This window comes from Lissotriton helveticus, chromosome 4_1 (genome assembly GCF_964261635.1).
Source record: "Lissotriton helveticus chromosome 4_1, aLisHel1.1, whole genome shotgun sequence".
NCBI classification, from domain to species: Eukaryota; Metazoa; Chordata; class Amphibia; order Caudata; family Salamandridae; genus Lissotriton; species Lissotriton helveticus.
In genome coordinates this window covers 146896170-146918671 of record NC_136063.1, presented here as the reverse complement: position 1 = coordinate 146918671, position 22502 = coordinate 146896170, and the positions used below count along the sequence as shown (strand labels likewise).

The following is a 22502-nucleotide window of genomic DNA, read 5'->3' as shown; positions in this document are numbered from 1 at the left end:
AGTAGTGGGAATAACAACCATGACCTACTTCTGGCCCAGGAACGCGCTCAATGGCCCCCTTGGCCAAGAGGGCTGTGACTTTCTGTTGAGGAAGCACAAGATGGTCGCCGACATGCGGTGGTACTGAGGATGCATGGCTGGAGGAGTAGTCTCAAAGGGGAGGGAGTAGCCCCTTCAGACTATTTGCAGCACCCACCTGTCCGAGGTTATGTTGCACCAGTGGGGGAGATGATGGCGAATCCTGCCGCCCACTGGCGTTTGATGGGCCTGAAAGTTCGGACTAGGAAGGATTTGAGGTGGATGCTGCGGGGGTGGGGGTGGACAGACCCGCCCCCGGAACCGCAGCGGCGGTTCTCACGTCAGTGTTGAGATTTTTTGTTGCGCAGGCCTCTGGCTCTGAAACAGACGTGGTGGGGCATCCCTTCCGTGGCCACGAAAGGAGCGAAAAGCAGAAGGCGGAGGAGGACGAGTGGCGGACGGGCCCAAGGACTTGGCTGTAGGCAGTGAGGCCTTAAAACACTCCAACGAACAATCTGCCTTGTTTCCGAAAAGGCGGATGCCATCAATGGGCATGTCCATCAGACTGTTCGGGACATCCCCTGAAAAGCCAGTTGTCCTGAGCCAGGCGTGGGGCCGAAGCGACAACGTCATGGAAATCACCCTGCCCAGCGAAACGGTGGTATCAAGTCCACAACGAATGGTGAACTTAGCTGCATCTCTTCCTGCTGTCACAGCTTGGGAGAGAACTGTCCGGGCCTCATCCGGACAGGCAGGCAGCACCTGAGCAACCGTATCCCACAGAGTGGGAATAACGGCCCAAGAGGCATGCGGTGTTCACAGACTGAAACCCTAAGCTGGCAGATGAAAACAGCTTCTTGGATTCCCTATCCGGAGGTGCGGAAGGGAATGCGCTCTGTGAAGCAGAGGCTTGGACAACCAAGCTCTTAGGGGTGGGGTGTTGGGAGAGAAAGAGGGGGTCGCCCGGAGCCGGGCGATGGCGTCGGGCCACGTTCCTGTCCACAGGAGCCCCTGTGTTGGGCCTGGACCAAGTGCCCAAAAGAACGTCCGAAAGTGCATCATTAAAGAGCAGCAAGGGCTCCGAAGAGGCCACCGCCGTTTGAAGCACTTCTGTCAGGAGGTTAGTCCGAACATCTACTGAAGAGAATTCGAGGCTGAGGGCTTCGGCCGACCTACGCGACACCACTGCATAACTTGCGCCTTCCTCCGTAGCCACGGTAGGTGGAGATAGCATGCCAAGGTCAAGACCACTGGCATCCCCCAATTCTTCTGCCCAGTCCGGGTCATACTCACACTGCTGTGCGAGAAGGTTCTCAGACCCCCTCCCAGTACTCCCCTTCCTCCGGTCTGCATAACAGGCTGGAAATAAGGAGGACGGACATGGGGATAGAATAATCCCGTCGGGATCGGCGTTGAACTACGCCGATCCTGCGCCATGTCCGCTTCGGGGCTGAAACTGGGGGCGACGTCATCGGTAGCAAGGGACGACTTCGGAGGTGCTGTTATAAAGTCAACCGGCATCAACCGGGATCCAGGAGGGTCCGACGGCACCGAAGCCGCCGATGATGGAATTGCAGGACCTCCATTCTAGCCTGCGTGGACTGGAAGGTGCACCGGCGGGGCCAGACGGCCCAAAGAGTCTGGCCATGACAGCATGAAATTCTTGCACCTGGGCAGGCGTCGCAGAAGGACCCGGAAAGGGTGGGTAGGCCGACGTCGCAGGCTCCGCCGGAGCCGCGGGGGTGGCACCTCCAGCACCCAAAGCTGCGTCGCTTGACGGGAAGTCGAAGAGCGACGACGCTTCTTCGACTACTTCTTGGAATGCTTCGCCTTACCTGACGAAAGAATATGACGACTCCGCGACCGGTCCCTCTACCTCCCACAGGACCGGGACCTTGAGCAGCACAGAGCAGACTGCCGGGCTTCCAGCAACTTTTGGGACCGTTCCCGCAAAGTCTTCAGCACCATGGCGCGGCAGTCGGGGCACGACTTGGGTTCGTTGTCGCACCCCAGGCAGTAGAGACACACACGGTGCTTGTCCGTTACCGACATCATGCGGTTACAGTCCCCGCAGTTCTTGAAGCCAGGCATCCCAACGACACCAGGAGTCTCTTCAAAAGAATGGAGACAAAAAGCCGCGAAAAAGCTCAGTCAAAAATGTACTGGGGATACCGCTCTCTCCAGATCTGCATATGCTGGTACGGAAAATGAAAGAACTGATGTCAGTGCGCGAAGGTGGCATCTACATAGCTGCTGCCACGTCATCTAAGCGACCATGACGGCCGCGGAGCCGCACGAGGCCACTTTCCGACGCGCAGGGGTACTGCTGACGAAAACTTTCCGGATCCAGTCTGATGCCTGGGGGTAATTCTAAGGTAAGGAATCTATAACTAACGTTTTTCTTTCTGATATATGGAGACAAAAGTGATGAGGAAGAGTTTGCCTCACCCTATGACAACTGGTACCTGGACTTGCATGATGCCAATGGGTTAGAAATCTCACCCAGTATTGGGTTGGTTCCCCGTAGCCCAGCAACAGAAGAAAGTATATTTTTCGCCACTGTGATTCAGAGGGTTGCTGAGGTTCTGGACCTCCACCTCTCCTCTATGGAGTTGAAAACGAATGTAGCAACAGAGGTCGTGTCGCCTGGCCAGGCACCAACTAAACCTCTCCAAAGACTACATCCTTCTGGGAGACCTCAACTTCCACCTTGAAAAGAACAACGACCGCAACACCGCCACCCTCCTGGACAACCTAGCCAACCTCGGACTTAAACAACTGGTCACTTCCCCCACCCACATCGCAGGTCACACACTCGACCCCATCTTCACCTCCAGCAATCATGTCTCCTTCAGCCACACTACGGATCTCCTCTGGACCGACCACAGCTGCGTTCACTTCACCTACAACAAACCGAAACCCAGCACCCACCTCCAACCAACTCTACAAAGAAACTGGAACAAAATCACCACGGAGCAGATCTCCACATCGCTCCTTCAAACCTCCCCAGCCCTCTCTTCTAACGCCAACGAAGCCGCATCTAACCTCACCCTCTGGCTATCCAACACCGCCGACACCTTAGCACCAATGAAAAAACGTCAACACACACTTGGCATCAAGAAGGCCTCATGGTTCAACGATGACCTCAAGAAGTCCAAGAAACTGTGCCGCTCCCTCGAAAAGGCCTGGAAAAAAGACCCATCCACCAGCAACAAAGACGCCTTCAAAAGCGCCATCCGTACTCACCACCAACTGATCCGAAAAGCCAAGAAAACAGCATTCAAAGATCGACTTGACAACAACGCCCACAACAGCAAGGAACTTTTCAACATCGTCAAGGAATTTTCCAACCCCTCGGCCAACGCCAACGACATCTCCCCCTCTCAAACCCTCTGCGATTCCCTAGCCTCTTTCTTCCACAACAAGATTGCTGACATCCACAACAGCTTTGACAACCAACCCGGAAGCCAACCCACCCTACCTTCAGCTGACCATCTTCCCCCCGTTAACACCCTTAACGCCTGGAACCCTATCTCCACTGAGGACACCATCCGCCTGATGAATTCCATCCACTCTGGATCCCCCACAGACCCATGCCCTCACCACATCTTCAACAAAGCAGACTCCGTCATAGCCCCTCACCTCCGAGACGTCATCAATTGCTCCTTCAACTCCGCCACCTTCCCAGAAAACTGGAAACACGCTGAACTCACCGCCCTTCTGAAAAAACCAACAGCAGACCCCACCGAACTCAAAAACTACCGCCCCATCTCGCTTCTTCCGTTCCCGGCCAAAGTCATCGAGAAAGCTGTCAACAACCAGCTCGCCGCCTTCCTCGAAGCCAACAATTCACTCGACCCCTCACAATCTGGCTTCCGAGCCAAACACAGTACTGAGACCGCCCTCATCGCAGCAACAGACGACATTCGAACTCTACTGGACAATGGAGACACAGTCGCCCTCATCCTCCTCGACCTTTCTGCAGCCTTCGACACAGTCTGCCACAGCACCCTTTTACACCGCCTCAGAAACATCGGAATCCAAGGAAAGGCACTGGAATGGATCACCTCGTTCCTCACCGGAAGAACCCAGAGAGTCCGCCTCCCACCATTCAAGTCCGAGGCCTCTGAAATCATCTGCGGCGTACCACAAGGATCCTCACTCAGTCCCACCCTCTTCAACGTATATATGAGCCCCCTCGCGGCCATCGCCCGCCAACACAACCTCAACATCATCTCTTACGCGGATGACACTCAACTGATCCTATCTCTCACCAAGGACCCCAGCACCGCCAAAACTAACCTTCACGAAGGAATGAAAGAAGTCGCCGAATGGATGAAACAAAGCCGCCTGAAACTGAACTCAGACAAAACAGAAGTCCTCATCTTAGGTAAATCCCCCTCTGCATGGGACAACTCCTGGTGGCCGGAAGCCCTCGGAAATGCACCCATCCCGACAGACCATGCACGGAACCTTGGCGTCATCCTGGATGCCTCACTATCAATGAACAGACAAGTCAGCGCCGTATCCTCTTCCTGCTTTAACATTCTTCGCATGCTCAGAAAAACATTTCGCTGGATCCCCACCGAAACAAGGAAAACAGTCACCCATGCTCTGGTCACGAGCCGTCTGGACTACGGAAACACCCTCTACGCAGGTACCACCGCTAAACTCCAGAAGAAACTACAACGAATCCAAAACGCCTCAGCCAGGCTCATATTAGACATCCCACGCAACGAACACATCTCTGGTCACCTTAAAGACCTCCACTGGCTACCCGTCAATAAGAGGATCACTTTCCGACTGCTCACCCACGCACACAAATCACTCTACGACATCGGACCAGATTGCCTCAACTCTCGACTGTCCTTCTACTCCCCCTCCCGCCAACTCCGCTCTTCCAGCCAAGCCCTCGCCACTGTACCTCGCATCAACAAGACCACCATGGGAGGCAGATCCTTCTCTTACCTGGCTGCCAAAACATGGAACTCACTCCCCGCCTACCTTCGCCTAACCCAGAATCACCTAGCGTTCAGAAAGCAGCTTAAAACGTGGATATTTGACAAATAATCCTCCTCCCCTTCCTAAGCGCCTTGAAACCCTCTGGGTATGTAGTGCGCTATATAAATTTCATGACTTGACTTGACTTGACTCCTGCCTTTCCAAGACTTTGATAGGCCAAGGACAGAACAAATAAAATATCTGACAGTTTGGCCTGTAAAGGGTCTGTTTTGTGGACTCCACACCAGGTCACAAATTGTCTCAGTGCCCGGCATAAACCGGTTTCTTGTAATTGTACCTAGCAGCCAGAATGACATTAATAGCTTCAGGTAGCAAATCAAGTGTAGTTTACTGCTGCCACTCAATCTCCAGGAATAGAAATGCAGATGGTGCAGGCATGGGGGCAGAATCCTGCCCTGCTGAACAGAAGATATTTCCAAAATGGCAATATAATCAGAGGGCGCATTTTAATTCCCAGAATTCTTGGTACCATACTCTCCTGACCCTGTCGCAAGATCAGTCTCAGGAGAGGGCCAACGCCCTCTCTTTGGAGTAAAACGTACACAAGGTCCGTGACTACTGTTCAGCAACAGACGCCCTTGTTTCACGGTCCTGGATCAACTTCATGTGCATTAACTGGGAGTTGTACCCTAAGCCCAAACACCAAAGGCACACCTTGTGTAAGTCTGTTACAGACATCTGTTTTCTACAGTCACAGAATGGATTTGGACCCTGCAGTTGTAGGTGGGGACATTGGTCTCTCGCACACTGGATTTTGAGATTGGAAGATCGCTGAATACCCACAGTAAGGGAGGGGGTCTAAAAATCTGTGTTCAAAGGAACGTAAAGAAAGGAACTGTTGTCAGCACACAGGGGTGCTGCTTATATATGGCTCTGCTCTTTTGCTTCCAGGGAAGACGCACAGCGCCATGTAGTGGCATGCTAAGCACTGCTTTGAAAAGTTGACCCCTGGGGAATATTCTATAGGTGAGTAATCTGTGGTTAGTAGTATCCATCAGAAAATGTGTTATACTAATAATAAATATCCTTACAAGTCTGCTTAATGCTCGTTTCTTCTAAATGCCACAAACTATACTTTTATAGGTGTTCAACTCTGACACAACAAAAAGAATGTCCCCAATGGAAGAATGACCTCCAATTAGTCAGTGGAGTTGGTGAGGGAAGGACATGCTTATGGTGTGGAAGTGGCGCAATGGATATGGAATGCAATCTGTCCCACCCTCTGCTGATTTTCCAACAATCACTCGAATGCAGGACTTCACACAAGGCATAAAATGTAAAGTAAACTTTATTGTTAAAGTAAACTTTATTGTTTGCGAACCACAAAATAGACTTCTTTGGTTGTACAAATTTCACTAGTTACAGTCTTGGTGAGCTATGTTCCCTCTCGGCTACGTTCCCCGTCGTGGCAAAGGAGAACCACAAAGAACTATTTAAAAGACAGTAGAGGCTTTTGAACCTGTTCCCTAGATTTTCAGTTTCCTTTACCCTTCCTCAGAAGCCATTCATAATTTCCTCCTACCCCAAACTGCACTCCAGTTCAAAGCCAAAACACTAAAATCAGTTGATTATAGCAAAAATAGATAAAACCGTTCATTGTTAAATACATGGCTCAAAAAAGAGAATTGACAAGATGTTAGTTTCTTGTCACAAATACCTCCTCTCCCAGCTCCATCAACTATTAAAAAAAGTGTAAGGAGTTTGGTTTTCTTTTTGTTGAAAAATTCTCTAAAGACAGGCATTCAGTCATTCATCGAAGATACATGCAAAAGTGCAGGTTGGGAACCGGAAGAGGAGGCACGCTGGCAATTGAAAAGGAGTAGGGGAAGCTGATCTTAATGGAAGATTACTATAGAGAGAATAGTTGTGAAACAGGGCAACAAAGTGCTCACTGACAGGCAACTTAAAAATTTGGACAACACTGGACTTGTTGGCAGGCTACACGAAAGGAGATCCTGTTGGAGTTAGAGCAGCACTACCCAGCAGGATGCATATTTCAAGAGCCAAAGATAGACACTGGCTTTTGAATAGCAGACAACAGCAAGAATACTGGAGCTTCTGACAGACGACAGAGAATGGATAACAAACACAACAAACTGTTGACTTGATGGCAAAAAACAAGGGAATGATGTATTCTGGCAATCGAAGGGAAAGTTATGTAAGGACTCAAGGCTTTGCTGGACTCCATGGGTAAAAGAAGAGCAGATGTTGTAACTGCTCTCAAACAATGAGAGAAGAAAAACCTACTAATCTCACAGTAGAGAAGTAATAACAGCAGAAGGCCGGCTTTAGTAGGTGAACAAGAGTGGGAGTATAAAAGATGTCTCACTTCTAGACAGACATTGGCAGAAATAGGAGTTGTGGGTCCGTGAGAACAACATAACATACCTGAACCCAAAGCACACATCTGCAACATAAAACCACTGAATGTGAGAGACTGCTGGGACCACTGACTGACAATAGGATGACAATGAATGGTAGGGGTGGGAGAAGGATTGCACTATAGTTAGAGCGAGGGGACCGAATGTGAGACAGAAGGGCGAGATGACAATGGAATTACTCTCAGACAATTGGGTCAGTGAGAATGACAGAACCATTGCCAGAATAAAAGGTGCAACCACAGACAAGAGAAGGAGAGACCCCTCTGTCACCACTGCCAGAGACATGGGTGAGAGATTGTAGGAGCTTCTGATACAGGATGACAATGCTAGACAGAGTGGCTTGAGGTAACAGAATGGTGGAGAGTGGGAAAGTGTTCAGAATTTAGAATGGAGAAAGGCATTATTACAAAAGTGATTTGGTTGTATGAAGCATTTCTACAGATCATGAAATGTTAAGAGATTGGCAACTATGGAGACAAGTCACCAGTTCCCTTTGTGTTTACAGAATGGCTAACTCCCTCAAGATGGAAGGTATCAAACGCAGGCAACAATAAATACATACACACATCCCTGGAAGGAACAGCACAAAGCCAAATATTAAATACACCAGTCAAACAAGTTGTAGAACAGGCACATTAATGTACATATATACAAATCGGGCTTGCACGCACACACAAACATTCCGATACCGCCCTCCATATCAAATCTACACAGGCACATGCATTCACAAATAAATATGAACAAACAGATAGTAACACCTAGCACTGAAAATAAGTGCAGTGGACTATACAGATTAACTACGGACACACTGTTCCCCCAAACACTGCCAAGCACTCAATCAGCAACATGAGATTGCAATCAAATTCTAATGTATTTAGGTCTTCCATCTCACCCACAGATCACACACCCTATGATCCATACAATAACTCGCATACGGGAATAAAAGCAATTTTATATGGCAGTAAATATATACAGTGGTGCACAGCAACACAAGATCATGCCCTCCATCCTCGCAAGGGCAGGCATTCTAGATGGACATGTTTTGGTTGGTTTGGAGGTATGATGATGGGAAGAAGAGAATGTGTGTGCGGAGAGATTTGAAAAATGTAGGTGTCTAGGGTTGCCAAACAGATCTCTCCTTAAGGGTACACAGTAGACAGTACAGAGGGTGAAAGGACTTGGACTCCGTTGTGACAATACTACTGCAAGGACACTAGAAGCGAAGGGGCATATAGGTTTAAAATCACTTTTTAGCCCATCACAGATGAATAGAAGCAAAGAAGAGGGAATAAACAAAATAACAAAACCAGGAGGAAAGAAGGAGTTTTCATGCAATACTGCGGAGATTCCAAGAATGTTCAGTCACTGGCCGTCTACTGTCTTCGCGTAAATCTCCAGGCACTATTTATATGAACAATAACACCAGTAAGATAGAGGATTTCAATGCCTTAGAAGTACCAGGGTTCACAGATATCACCAATTAGAAGTGATTTGTGATTTAAAATGGAACCTCTCCGTGACCAGCTATAACAAGTAACATGGGCAGGCTTTCCTTGCTTGCTTTAGAGTAAACTCTGAACGAGCACTGCCATCCTGTTTGCACACCGCATATCTTTTGGAAGGAGCGTCAGATATGTGCGGCCTGCTCACCATCAGAGTAATACACAAAGGGACACTTACAGTTGCATGGTGCTACTGGGAATCTGGCGGGCATCTCAAGTGGTCAACAAGTGCAGTGAAAGTGCACCTACGATTGAGCACTGTCCATTTAAAACAGGCGAGATGTTTTGCCTTCAGGTCCCGGAGAAATGTGACATTAAACGCAGGCGAAGGGTGTGGGTTTTGTGTTGTAATTCAGAGCTATCATTACTTGGGAAACTGAAGCTTCAAAGGACTGGTATGGTTATATATCTGAACCATTGTTGTATGTGTTCGAGCACAACAGTTTTTTGCCTGAAACATCATTCCACATGCTGGAGCACCAGTGTGGTGCAACTTGACCCTTTCCAATCCACACTGGTATTTCAGATTGTGCTTGAGTCCCAAAGATGAAACTTGCTACTGGCCCTTGGCGATCCCATGAGACCATTGCCTCATTGCCCCCATGTCCTGCTCAGCTCCATGTCCCATTACCAGCATGCAACTGACAACCGCTTCACATCTGAACCACCAGACATGAAGCTGCAGGTCACGACATTCATTAGGAGATTGCAATTCTTCCATATTGTCTCCAAACTAAATATAATTTAGCTATCTAACAATCCTTTTGGGAACATTAGTCGGAACTGAAGGAGGATTAGAGAAAGAACAGTCACTCAAGTGAAATCAAAAAATAGCTAACAAAACCCACCAAGCGCTGAGGTGGAACCCAACCAATGCAACGTCATAAGAGCACAATGAACCAAAAGGGACAAAAAGAGCGAAAACAGCCATCAACGCATTGAGAGAAACCCACAAAAGACATCAGCAGTTTGTTCGGAATGACATAGCTACCCGCCGTCTCTCAGCAGCTACGCCCGAGACATCCCAGTAATCCTTTCACCTGCACATGAGACATACCAGAGAGGACAACACTGCAGGCAAATATTGCTGTTTGCAGGATCGAAAAACCTAAAGCCACCCTAACTGTGCTACTCTCCCACAAGTAAAAAAGAAAGGTTAAAATACCCAACTCCCTGCATTTACTAATTCAATAAAAAATCAACTAAGGAGTCTCTGGCAGCATAAAAACATGATAAAAACCGCTCTGGGCCCAATTGAGATGTGTCTTCTCCCAGGGCTCTCTGAAAAAGAGATGCGTGATCTCACGCATGCACACACGATCATACATACACTATTTACAAGTTAAGAATTAGGCCGGCCTCTCCCCCTCCCTGGCTTCGATATTGCAGACTAGAGGATAGCCACCGATTTCCAGCCCCCTTCAACGATAAGGGTAAAATTAATGAAAGCTGAATACCTGAGCACCCCACCCCCCTTTGCTCCCACCCAAATTCCAAAAAATGCCCTCCCTGTTTACGACACCCTACTCCATTCCAAATGTCCACGGCACCAAGAGGATGACGGCAGAAGTCCATCTCAGCCTATCAAAGAGCACATTAGCAAGCCCGTCAACCCATGTGGTGTCCAGGTTCAGTCTTTTGGCCATTAGCAAAGACTGCACTCTAGTGTCTACCCCGTGACAGTAGGGGGCCCGAGGCTCCCCACGTTTGCTGCTCCATCAGTTTATCATGTAGTGGGATTTCACAGTTCCAAGTGCGTTCTATGAAGCAAAGAGGACAGGAGCCCCTACGGTGATCTGTCCCTCGCCTGGAGATCTATGTTGGAATGGCTGCCTCCAAGCTTCGCCGGCCGTGTCGCAATTTTCTTTTGCTGCTGTAAACGGACATTTCCTCAAGTGCGGAGGGGTTGGACATCGAGATGTTCTCTGCTAAATCTGCATCCTCTGCTTCTCCATCCTCCTCTGGGTGAACTGTGTAGGGAAACAGCAGACAGGTAAATATGCAGCTACAAAGAAAGCCCATCTTCTAAGATAAGAAAAATGTAAACAAAAAGTTAGTTGCCCATAGCAATGGTTCTTGCATGCTGAGGCTTCTTTTGTGTTGGTGTAACACCAACAGCCTCCTCCCTTACCCTCATGTCACTCTGTTAAACATATTTGGGGCTGGAGAACCTTTTGGCTCTCTCCCGGAGACTGGTGAATTGCGAAAGCTAGTTTGAAAAAAATCTATTGGGAATTTTCTATCATCCAAACTATTACAACCAGTAGTGGTCCTTTGACAAGGGACTTCATGAACGTAAAATCATTCAAATGTTATAAGCCAAGCATTCACGAAATTTACCCCCGCCAGACTCCCTCCCCGTTTGGCTTCCAAACTGTACAGGTACAGGACTCTTCCAACTAAGTAAATGTGCTAGACCTGTGCCTGAGAAAGCTCTATGCCCTCCCTGCCTGTGGAGAGACTACGAAATCATTAACGCATATTCAGTTTTTTTGCTCAGCACATCAGCACCACACATGAAAGTGGATAGCTCCTCTTTGTATGAAACTGGGAACTGGCAGAAATATGGAGGCATTTAGAATCCTCTCCACTGACAATTAGAGCAATGCTTTTTTCAATTGCAAGATTCCTAATGTCAGCTTGGATCTGGTGTTGCAAATGTCTACAAGAAGCAGCTATCCAGGAAATGGTTAAGTGTTGACTCGCCAAAAAGACTGTCTCGTTGATGTTTTTTTTTTAATGTTCTCTTATCTGTCGACCACGTTATCTTTAATGAGCTGTGAGTTTGTATGTCCTATCTATGATGTTTATATAGCACTTAATTCGAATTTGCACATCTGTAATAGGGGAAGTTTCCTATAGGTACAGGCAAGCCTATGCGCTGGAATGCTATGAAGGCAGTACTTGGATTTGACTGTTGCTTCTGTGATTTTAACATTTAACTAGAAGCTGTACCATTTTATGTCTATTTTTGTGCGGCACCAGGTTCCTCTCCTGGAATTATTAGTATTCTTTTTTATTTATTTTATGAATATTTGCACATACTGTGTTTCAATTTTGCACTTTAAAACTGTATCTAATACTATGCCAACATCCAACATGTTCTTAACTATTTAGTATAATGCAGAATATGATTTTGTTTTTTACGCTAAAAAAATTCCTCATTAACTTATAAATGTTTCTGATCTCTGGTGATATCTTTTACATTGATTCAAGGATGGTTTTTGGTATGTTGTACTTTTATGTTCCTGGAGATCGAAATAAAGTTATTATGAAGATGATGACGACATCTGGAACTATGTAGTTCTAGGTAAAATGTTCTAATACCTACTCGTGAAGCAGTGCAATAGGCAAACACTGTAAATAAATAAATACAAATAAGTACCATTGTTGTATTCCCTCTGGTCACTCTTGCCTGGAGATCACAGAAGGCCATAAGGCGTAAGACTGGACCTGGAAACTTTCAGAGCAGTTCAGGGGCACTAGGTGGCATTGCGTCATTATGCATAAACACTGTTCCGCTCAGGAATTGATGAGTGGAGCTGCATATATGCGCCAACCCTACACGCGGACAGCTGCTTTCTAGGCTGTCCAACCTTCAGACGCAGAGCTCAAAAGCAAATCAGCACGACCAGTGTGAAGACCTTTTTAGATGGATGAGTGTGCAGTTTACAGAAGGGTTTGGTGGAAGGGTCAGCTAGGAATCTTTGGGTAACCCATCCACCAGAAAGATTGAAGGATGGACACTTCTAAAAGCAGATTCCTCACCTTCTGAATAGATATAAAAGCAGCACTACCTAAGCTGGTAAGTCTCCGAAATGTCTCAAACCAAAGTCCTGCGAGACTGAGAGGGTAAAATGCCCCTCTCGACAGACCTGACTGTTGAAGCAGTAGTGCTCTGTGAACATGTGTATTGAAGCCCACTTGACTGCCTGACAGATGTACAGGACAAGCACTCCTCATGCTAACGCAGTGGTAGCAGTTTTGACCCAGGTAGAATGAGTCCGTAAGCAATTGGGAGCTTCTTTTTTGCCAGAATATAAAGTATAAGTTCAAGTCCCATCAAGGCATCACAAAGGGATTTGGTGGGAACGTGCAAATTAGTTACCTCTGGACGCTCTTTCTGGTAGAGACATTATCTAACTGGAGGTTTCTAATCTTTTGAATACTTCAGCATGTGTCGGACTGGATACAGAAACGTTTTAACAGTACTTCTGTGCGCTGCCCGGTGGCATCCTGATGCTCCTCAATGATGCCGTTCTACTCCGGAAAGGACTTGTGTAGCCAATATAGGCACTAATACTGCAAACGGTCAGTTGCTTTCAAGGCTGTCCGCGTCCCCAAGACACAGAGCCCTAGTAGTCAGCTTCACCCAATGAACAGATTCCTATATTAGGGATCTTTCAAAGAATGGGGACAATGGGAGGGTTGGTGAGGAATCTGCGGTTAGTCTCTACCAGAAAGAGCGTTAATGAAGGTAACTTGTAGTTCTGATACTCTTCTAACCACAGATTACTCACCTTTTCAATCAATACCAACGCAATACCTATTCAGATGTGGGTATGTGAATTGGCTCAAACAAAAAAGTACTGTAGGACCAAGCAGGCGAAATGCCCCTCTTAGCAAACATAGTTATCCAGATAGGGGGGCTTTGTGAACAAATGGAGAAGCGTAGATAGCTCTAATAGAATGAGCCCTTATCTGTTCCGGGGGCTGCTTCTTAGCCAGTGTGTAGCATATCTTAATGCAGACTATGATCCATCACAAAATGGCCCCGTTCTGTATGGCTTTGGACCTTCTTTGGTCTCACAAACCCCACAAAGAGCTGATCATTCACTCAATGTCCTCTGCGGTTATGAATATAAAAACTCAGCGCTCTTTTGGGGACTAGATTATGAAGTCTCTCTTCCTCAGAGGGGTGCGGCGGAGCATTGAACATCAGTAAGGTGATGCTTTGACCGACGTGCAACAGTATCGCTACATTGGGAAGAAAGGATGACTGAGTTCTTATAACCAGTTTACCTGGGAGAAGGCGGTATACAGTGGGTTAACAGAGTTTGGAGCTCACTTACTCACTATGTCGATGTTATTGTAATGAGGAATACCGTCTTGAGTAAAAAGCTTCAAAGAACAGCTAAACAGCAGCCTAAAGGGAGGGTACATCAAATGTGAGGCCCAGGTAAAGATTCCACTGTGGCAAAACAAAGGTAGAAGGAGGAAACAAATGTTGGAGTCCTTTTAAAAAGTTCATCACAAGAGGTGATTTAAATAATGAGGGCTGGTAACCATAAGAAGGCCGAAAGAGCCCAGAGATACAATTTAACTGTGCCCAAATCAAAGCCTTACAGAGTGAGGGACAGAACAAACAAAACATCAGATAACCTGGCCTGGAGGGGTGCATCTGTGACTAGCACCAAACATCAAATGTAGCCCAAAAACTGGCATATACAGTTTTGTCCGGTCACTGCCGGGCTGGCTGCCAAGAGGACATCAAACTCGAAGGTGTTCAGCTGTTGCTGCGCAATCTCCAATCAAAAGGTAGGGCAGGGTGCAAAAACCTGCCCCTTTGCTGCAACAGCAAATACCTCCAGAGGGGAAGCCTGATCGGAGGGCAGATGCTCATGTCCGAAAGCTCTGGATACCATACCCTCCATTCCCAATCCGGAGCAACAAGCAAAACCTGGGGCTAGTCGATCTGGATTTTCTTTAGAACTTAGGGCAAAAGAATCGGCAGGAAGGCATACAGGAGCCCTGAGACCCAACACACACGGATGCGTTTCAGAAAGAGACCCATTGGGAACGCCAACGTGCAGAACCGCTGACACTGCAATCTCTCAGCAGTTGTTGATAGTGAACAGCAATGATGTTATGAGGTTTGCTGTCTGGATGTGGTTGCCAACTGCCTTGGACAGGTTCACCCTCAGCAGCCAGTCATCAAGGTAGGAGTAGACTGCCACACTGACCACCGAAGGTGTGCTGTGACCACCGCATCACTTTCATTAGCACTCGAGAGGCATTGGTGATTCCAAACTGAAGCAAAGCGCACTGAAGATGCTACCTGGCTACAATGAAATGCAAGTAGTTATTGGGCCAGCAAGATGGGGATATAGAAATAAGTGCCGTGCAGGTCTAACACACCCATGCAGTGTCTAGGGAAGACAGAACCTGGGGTAGCCTGAGTATCTTGAATTTGTCCTTTTGCAGTAAGGCATTGAGGAGGCGAAGATACAAAATGGGATGGAGGTTCAGTCTTCTTCCGCACAAGGAAGTAGTATAAGTAACACCCAGTGCCTCCTTTTGAGGCTGGATCCCGCTCTATGCCACCTGTGGTAGAAAGGGCCTCACTTTCTGCTGCAAGAAGCGCAGATTATTCTCCGGCCTGCCTGATGATTATGGTGGAAGGTGGGGTAAAAAAAAGGGGAGGGCGTAGCCCCAATGGACAATTTGAAGAGTCCACTCGTCTGAAGTAATGGCCTGCCAACCTTGGAGGAATTATCATATCCTGCCTGTGACAGGGTGGCAAGGGACCACTAACAGTTTTGCGGCTGCCTTGTGATCCTTGATCATTAAAGAGCTGAAAGGTCTGCTGGACCGGTGGAGGGGTCTAGCGTTGGCCAAACTGAAAACCCTGACTGTATCCAAAAAGTTGCCTGGAGGGAGGAAAAAGACCTAAGGAACGTTCTGTAGCCTTACTCTCCTTAAATGTTTTGCATTTGCTAGATCATTGGAGTTCTAACAAAACTCTTGACTAGACTAAGAAGGGCCTACATTTAAACTACCTCGTCAAACTTTGTTTTACACTGAGCAGCCTGACCAGAAGCCTACAGTAGGACTGCCAACATTGTCTCTCAATATCCACTTCAAAACTGAAAAGTAGGGGCAGATCACTGCACAAACAAGATTTCTGCATTTGGAACTCTTAGTTCATACCTTTGCCAGGAAACCAACACCTTATCCTTCTGCAAACATCTGAAGTCTTACATCTTCTACCAATAACCTGCACGACCCAGAGCTCCAGAGTGGAAAAAACATCAAGGGAAGGGCATAACACTTTCCATAATCTGCAGGATGCAAAGGTCCTGGGGAGAAAACCCCATTATGGAGTACATAACACTCCATAATCTGCAGAAAAAACTGTCAAGATAGAAATCGACTCGATGGTAGAACATACCATGATTTATAATCTGCAATATCTACTGGTCACTAATGGAAAACTTCTAAACAGAAGGTCACAGAGCTTTTTTAAATCTGCAAGAAGCTTGTAGATGGCCTTTTTTTTTAAATCGCACACAAGACAAAAACATTTGAGAGACAGCAACTGAGAAACGCTCTAAAAGAGCTCATTGACTGTACTTGGCACACTGTACGAATCTAATAACTGAAAAATGTACGTAAGCTGAGCAGGATAAGAGCTGAAGTACTAAACCAATACTGACTTCCACAAGTGTAATTAAATAAAATGATATCCTTTCCACCACCTTTGGTGTCATCAGATATTAATAAATAAAGGTACTTATGTGAATCTGGTCACTGCCCGTTGCAAGTTCCTGTGCTCAGTAAGCATTCAGCGTATATCAGGTATTCAGGAACATTCATTTTGTTTATGTTGTAAATAATAATAATAATAGGACACAGAAGCAGTCTGTATAAAGGATATATTCATTATGGTCTCCTGTCTTGCATACTATCTGGACTGTTTCCTTTATACACTCCAGCATCTCTCATCATCCTCTTTTCCAGCAAATCTGCAAATAACCAGTCTCATAGGCCCACAATTATTTGTAGCCCTTGCTCTACGTCCACAATTGCATTAAACAGGACCAGTCACTATCCACAATGCATGACCTTCCCTCACCCTCACAATGTCCAAGGGAGTAGCTCGCTGCTTACAGTGGTTGGAACTCATTTTTGCCACAGTACGAGTGGCAGCCTCCCTTATTGATGTACCAAATTTAGACCGCAAACAGCAAGAATCTGTGGTCACAGCTAGAACAAGTGCTTTGATCTGAGAATCCGTGTAACCAACTTCACTTTCTCAATAGCATAAGCCTCTAAACAAACTTAGGGAGGACTGAGAAGTATGGTTACGATTTATTACTCACACATCCTCCGGGTTTATCGCAGCATTGCCTAAGAATCACTGAGTCCTCTAGTCAAAGTTACTACTTGAAATATTGACAACCAGTGACGTTTAACTGGTTACCACAGAGACACCCTTTTTCACTTCTATTATCGTAAATATTCACACAAGTAATCTTCAATTGCTTTGAAAGGTAAAGTCATATGCAATTTAAGGATAATGTGCTATGGATTCAGGATTTCCTTAATCCCAGACTACTCTGAAACTTCCACTTCAATCAGGTGAAAACCCCCTTCACCTCTTCCCTTGCTTCCATACTTTGAAAAACAGAAAATATCCTCTATGGAGTGTATGCCATCATCAGGTATGCAATCAATCTTACTCAGGTCGCTAGCTTGGCTTCTGTGATTTCCCAGTGAGGAGTACCCATGTCCAGACAGCATCATGCGTATTTCAACCAGGGTAATGCAGCTTGTCCTTGACATACAAAGATGTGTAAATTCCAGAATAAATAATTGGGGTACCTCGCTTGTTTCTAAGAACTATTTCCAGGAACAATGTCTAGGACAAATTGCAATACTTGGATTTCAAAGCACACTCTGCATGATTCATGCTGGGTGTTGAAAAGGTCCGTCCTCTCACCGGGTAGGAATGGGAGGAGCTTGATATAAGAACGAAAACATTCTACTCATTTGTATAGAAAGTTATGCACTGGCAGTCCTAAACTCTCTTAATTTGGAAAGAACGGATGCTTCCATCCCCACAGCTCCAGCAGATAATTGGTAAGTTATGCATGCATGGGTTCCATGCGAATGGAGCCAGGAAGTGGGGGCTGAGGGACTGTAAATGTATTTTGACATCAGCACAAAGGGCAGTCTACAAGAGGGTATATTATAGCCCCAATGAGTGCGCATACCGAGTCTAGGATTCAAGGCCAATCCATGTTCCCGAACTAAGAAACTTTATAAAAGGTCATGGTAGAGAAAGATGCACTGTAAGATAAATACAGCAGTATGACCACTGATGGCATGTTTCAGGTGCTATTACTTCAGGAGTACTAAAGAATAAACATGCACCTTGCTCTCTGACTACTGGTAGTATCATATTGCAAACAAGAATGATGGGACCCCAAAGTCAGGTAAGTGCAAAGTTAGCAGCACAACTATGGGGGCATGCACGTTCCACTCAATTAGCAAAACCCAGTTACAAAGCACAGGCATTTACCCAGAGTTAAGCGCTGTCCCTCACACGGATCAGTCTAGTCAGAAGAAGAAAAACAAACTTTAGGAGGACAGTGATGTACGAAAATTACTACTACTCCCACCTGGCTTATCACAACTCAGTTTGGTAACCAACAGCCCCAAATCAGTATCAATGCAATTTCCAGTAGGTAAGCATACAACAGCTGTGTGGCATGCTAATGCAGTGGCTTCCGACAACATGGAGAAGCAGTTGGCTAGTTGGGCAAGGAATAGATAGACAGAAGTAGAAGTTATGTGGAAGTGTTTCATAACCTCAGACACGTTTTTGACCAGATGCAGTTTTCTTGGTAGCTGATCCTAGATCACAAGAGATATGAACACTGCCACATTCTCAACTTATTGCAAGGTTCAGAAGGGCTTTTTCATCATTAAAATATAAAAGCCGCCACCTTAATCCAAGAGATGTGTATCTAGACAGGTCAGTATGAGTAAAGACATTAAAATGCCAGACCAGCAGCTGTGCCATGAGTTGACTCGCCTATATGTACTTCTAAGTTTAGGATGGAAGGCAACACCAGACCAAGAAAGCAACGAATATTAAAACCATATTTAGGAGAGTTAACATTTCTTCAGGAGAAACACAATAGGAGAGACTTCCCGAAGACACAATGGCAAGGAGACACCCCACCCACCAAAAGGTCTTTTCAACAGACTGGCTGAGGAGTGGTATGTTCTGCAGACGTTAACCCCGCCACCCCCAACCCCTGTACACCAGACTCTTACATTTTGACACCTGCAAACTACAATGTGCCCCACACATCTATTACTTTCAACATTCTCTCAGGTCATACTCACCTAAAGCGTTAGCGTCAGCCGTGTATTTCAGTTCATGTCCAAAGTCGGGAGACTGTAATAACAGAAATAGGAAAGAATTAGACTTGCCCATATTGCAGTATCTTTTTTAGTTGAGCTCTCGGGCTAGTTCTGCTTTGGCCCTGAGGTCCTCTAGCACTGAATATGAAACACAGTGAATGAGAAATTCAGTAAAAGCGTACACCAGCCAGGGCTAAATATTAGGCTACTTAGATGATGCAGTGGCAAAATAAGCCTCCCCTACCAACCTAAGTGCTTGCAGCAGGGCACCTGCCCCTTAACCTGAATCATTTTTAGCGGTCTGTTGGCATGCTAATGATATCCATGCTAATGACCCTGAGCATGTCGCAGATGTGCATTTTGTGCAATTGACCATATTATCCCATAGGTAAACAGCTACTTTTTCTGCAAAAAAATATCTACATGGAATAATGCCACCAAGTGTCTGCTGTAATAATGACAAGCCAGATGAGTTTGCATTGCCAAAGTAGGTTTGTTCCTAGGAGAATTTACTGCCTGCACCCAATATAACAAATATGTCTCAGATCAATCTCAGACCTCTATTGCCTGATGTGCAAATTAAATGACTGTGTCCAAGTTTGAAAAGCAGTGTGATGTGGCCAAAAGGTAAAGTGCTGGACCGCCACAACACAAAAGAACACACTATAGTGACTCTTGCACAGCAATCCTCTTTCCTTTACATTTTCAGGATGTTCTCATCAGTAGGGATCCTGTCAGGAACATTTTGCACAGCAATTCTGTATGGATGGAATGTCCATGCATGACAAAGAAAGCTGTAACACGCTGATATTCCTTGAAATTCAATGACCTGCCATGCACTTATTGCACATGAGAACTCAACAATCTGAGTCCCATGGAAATGTTCCTCTAGTCTGCTGTTATCAGAGTTATCTGCTGGCCTGGGGTGTACGCATAAATGCATGCAAAAAAACAGGAAGATCGTCCTATATATTTTCCCCATTAAAATAGGAAGTATTTTTTTCAAAAGAAAAAGCAGACTATACAAATACAACAGAGATTCCATGAATGCCGACTATAGTATTGGGTACATTTCAATAAGTGGTGGGTGGAGCCCATCTCACTGGGCCAGAAGGAAGGGTTCTAGAGATCAAGCTTGTTTTTGGTGATAACAATCTCTGTTTTAACAGATCAGCTTCAGATGACTGCTGTTCATCCAGTCCGGGATGAACAGCATAGTTTCTTGAAACTGCAATCTGGACCAAGGGCTATCAGCAGTTGCATGTCATTGGCATAATTAAAAATATTTACTTTCCTGTTTTTGATTCAGGGGCGAATATAGAGATTAAAATGATGAGGAGAGAGGAGCCCTGTGGCACCCCACAGTTCAATTGGAACTCTGAGGAGTTAAATGGGGGAAATCTAACTGATTGAAATCTAGCTCAGATCTGCCTCTAAGGAGCGAGACAATTCAGTAGATAGCTGTGTCCCGTAGGCCTGCGCCCTGCCATGGTCAGCCAGGAGGGTGTGGTCGACCGTCTCAAAGGCCGCCGACAGGTCAAGGAGTACTAGGGCTTGAGTGTTCCCACTATCCACCTCCTTTCACATTACTACCAAGAGGATCACTGCCTCCTAGGAGTGTGCAGGTCAGATTACCGCTTGGCAGGGGTCAAGAAAATCTAAGGCATCAATGGTTGAACAGAGATGACGGGCTACCTGTTTCTCAAGCAATTTTGTTGCCCGTCTGCGCCCGTCAGCGCTAAGGAGGCACGATAGGCGGGAGACTCTGAGCCTTCTTTGGTCGTCTCATTACGCAATTGTCAGATTCAGGTATGTCCCGGGACTATCTTTTATCGTTCCAACATCCTCAGGCCCTCTGTCATGACTCTTTAGTCCCGTCAGACTGGTATGGTCCAGCTAGCTGTGCCCATTGCCATCAGACCTTAAGTCCTTTGCTGCCGACCCAGACACCTATAGACACTACATTACTTCGGGGCGGATTAATTAATGCACGCTCCTTAGTGAAAAACGCCCAGAATGTCTATGACTTAATTACTGAATTTCAGTTGGATTGCCTCTTTATTACAGAGACCTGGCTGAAGCCATGGTGTAATCCTGCTTTAGCCATAGCCCTGCCCCCAGACTATCTTATCCAGCGGTTGGATAGACATGAACAACGGGGAGGGGGTCTGGCAATTATCTACCGGAACACCTTCAGATGCTCCATAGAGCAACTGACGGAAATAAAGGAAGCAGAAGCATTGGCTTTTTCTATGACTATCCATAGCTCCCTTGTATTTTCCGGTGCTCCCATTTATCGTCCCCCAGGTCCTTCCACTAAATTCTTGGACTCCGTTGGTGATGTGTTGAGTGATCTGACCCTTAGGTTTTCTAACTTTTCGGTGTTGGGTGATCTCAACCTGCATCTTGAGTCCCCTAATGACCCTGGAGTCAGCTGTTTCCTGGACACAATTGAAGTGTTGGGTCTCACCCTTGTGAATCAGGAACCCACTCACCAAGCAGGGCATCTACTTGACTGTATTTGTTCCAACTTTTCTAGTCTGACAATCAATTCCCCTCGACCACAGTTATGGACAGATCACTTTTTTATTCCTTTTTATATAGTTGGGGTTCGGAAACCCACTATCAATTTTTTAAAATGTAATGATAAATCTTATACCAGACATACTCCAGATTGGAAGGCATTGGCCAGCAGACCTGATATTGTTTTTTTTTTTTTTGAAAACCTTTATTCGAAAAAAAACAAGGAGTTACATGCGCAGGCCCACAACCATCATGGCCGGCCGCAAAACAGTCGATCATAGACAGGAGGGAGGTATACCAATCGGCCAACAGGATATACGAAAAGACACCAAATCCGGTCGTGGGAAGTAAAACAAAGGATATTAGGTTTTCGTTTGAAATTTACAAAAGGAGAGTAGGGGCTGTCACAACAAGGATATTGCACCACACGTAAAAAGGAGAAAAACCAAAAGACATGGGGGACACACCCGGATTGCGAACTGAGGCAGGCAATAATTATAACTACCAAATAAACAAAACGACCAAGACGGTAATACCAAGTAACCGGTCACAATACAATAGACCACATTCCCAGATATCACCCCAGAAATCCCACCCCAGTAAGAAAAAGTCAGGGGCCTAAAAAGACACCCGGAGAAAGAAAGAAGGCACAAAACCAAGGGACAGCCAGCCCCACAAAAGAGGAAAGAACCCTCCCAAGCTAGAAAAGAGCGAAAGGGACCATAGAACAAAAAAAACTAAAATAACAAACCCCCCCCACACCCGCCACCCTGCACCCCTGTGATGGCTACGGCCTAGCCCATAAACAGCGTGCCTGTCGCCCCGAAACTGCCCCAAAGAAGGGAAAAAGTACAACAAGTACAAAGAATGGAGGAGGAGAGAATGAGACAACGAAGGTGGT

At 46.3% G+C, this 22502-nt stretch overlaps 1 protein-coding gene across 21 annotated transcripts in view; it reads right to left on the bottom strand.

Annotated features, from left to right (window-relative positions):
* Window positions 1-6310: 6310 nt before the first annotated feature.
* The window catches only part of SCRIB (scribble planar cell polarity protein), a 576647-nt gene continuing 560455 nt past the window's right edge, over window positions 6311-22502 (bottom strand). For 19 of the 21 annotated variants that reach the window (XM_078686589.1, XM_078686596.1, XM_078686598.1 and 16 more), the window contains 2 exons: window positions 19061-19112; window positions 6311-10893 (listed from right to left, as the gene is read on the bottom strand). In XM_078686589.1, the coding sequence (XP_078542715.1) occupies window positions 10739-10893; window positions 19061-19112 (207 nt within the window). In that variant the 3' untranslated portion in view covers window positions 6311-10738. Of the gene's footprint in view, window positions 10894-18227; window positions 18262-19060; window positions 19113-22502 lie in introns of all 21 variants that reach the window. The other 2 variants (XM_078686601.1, XM_078686603.1) reach the window with 1 other exon arrangement.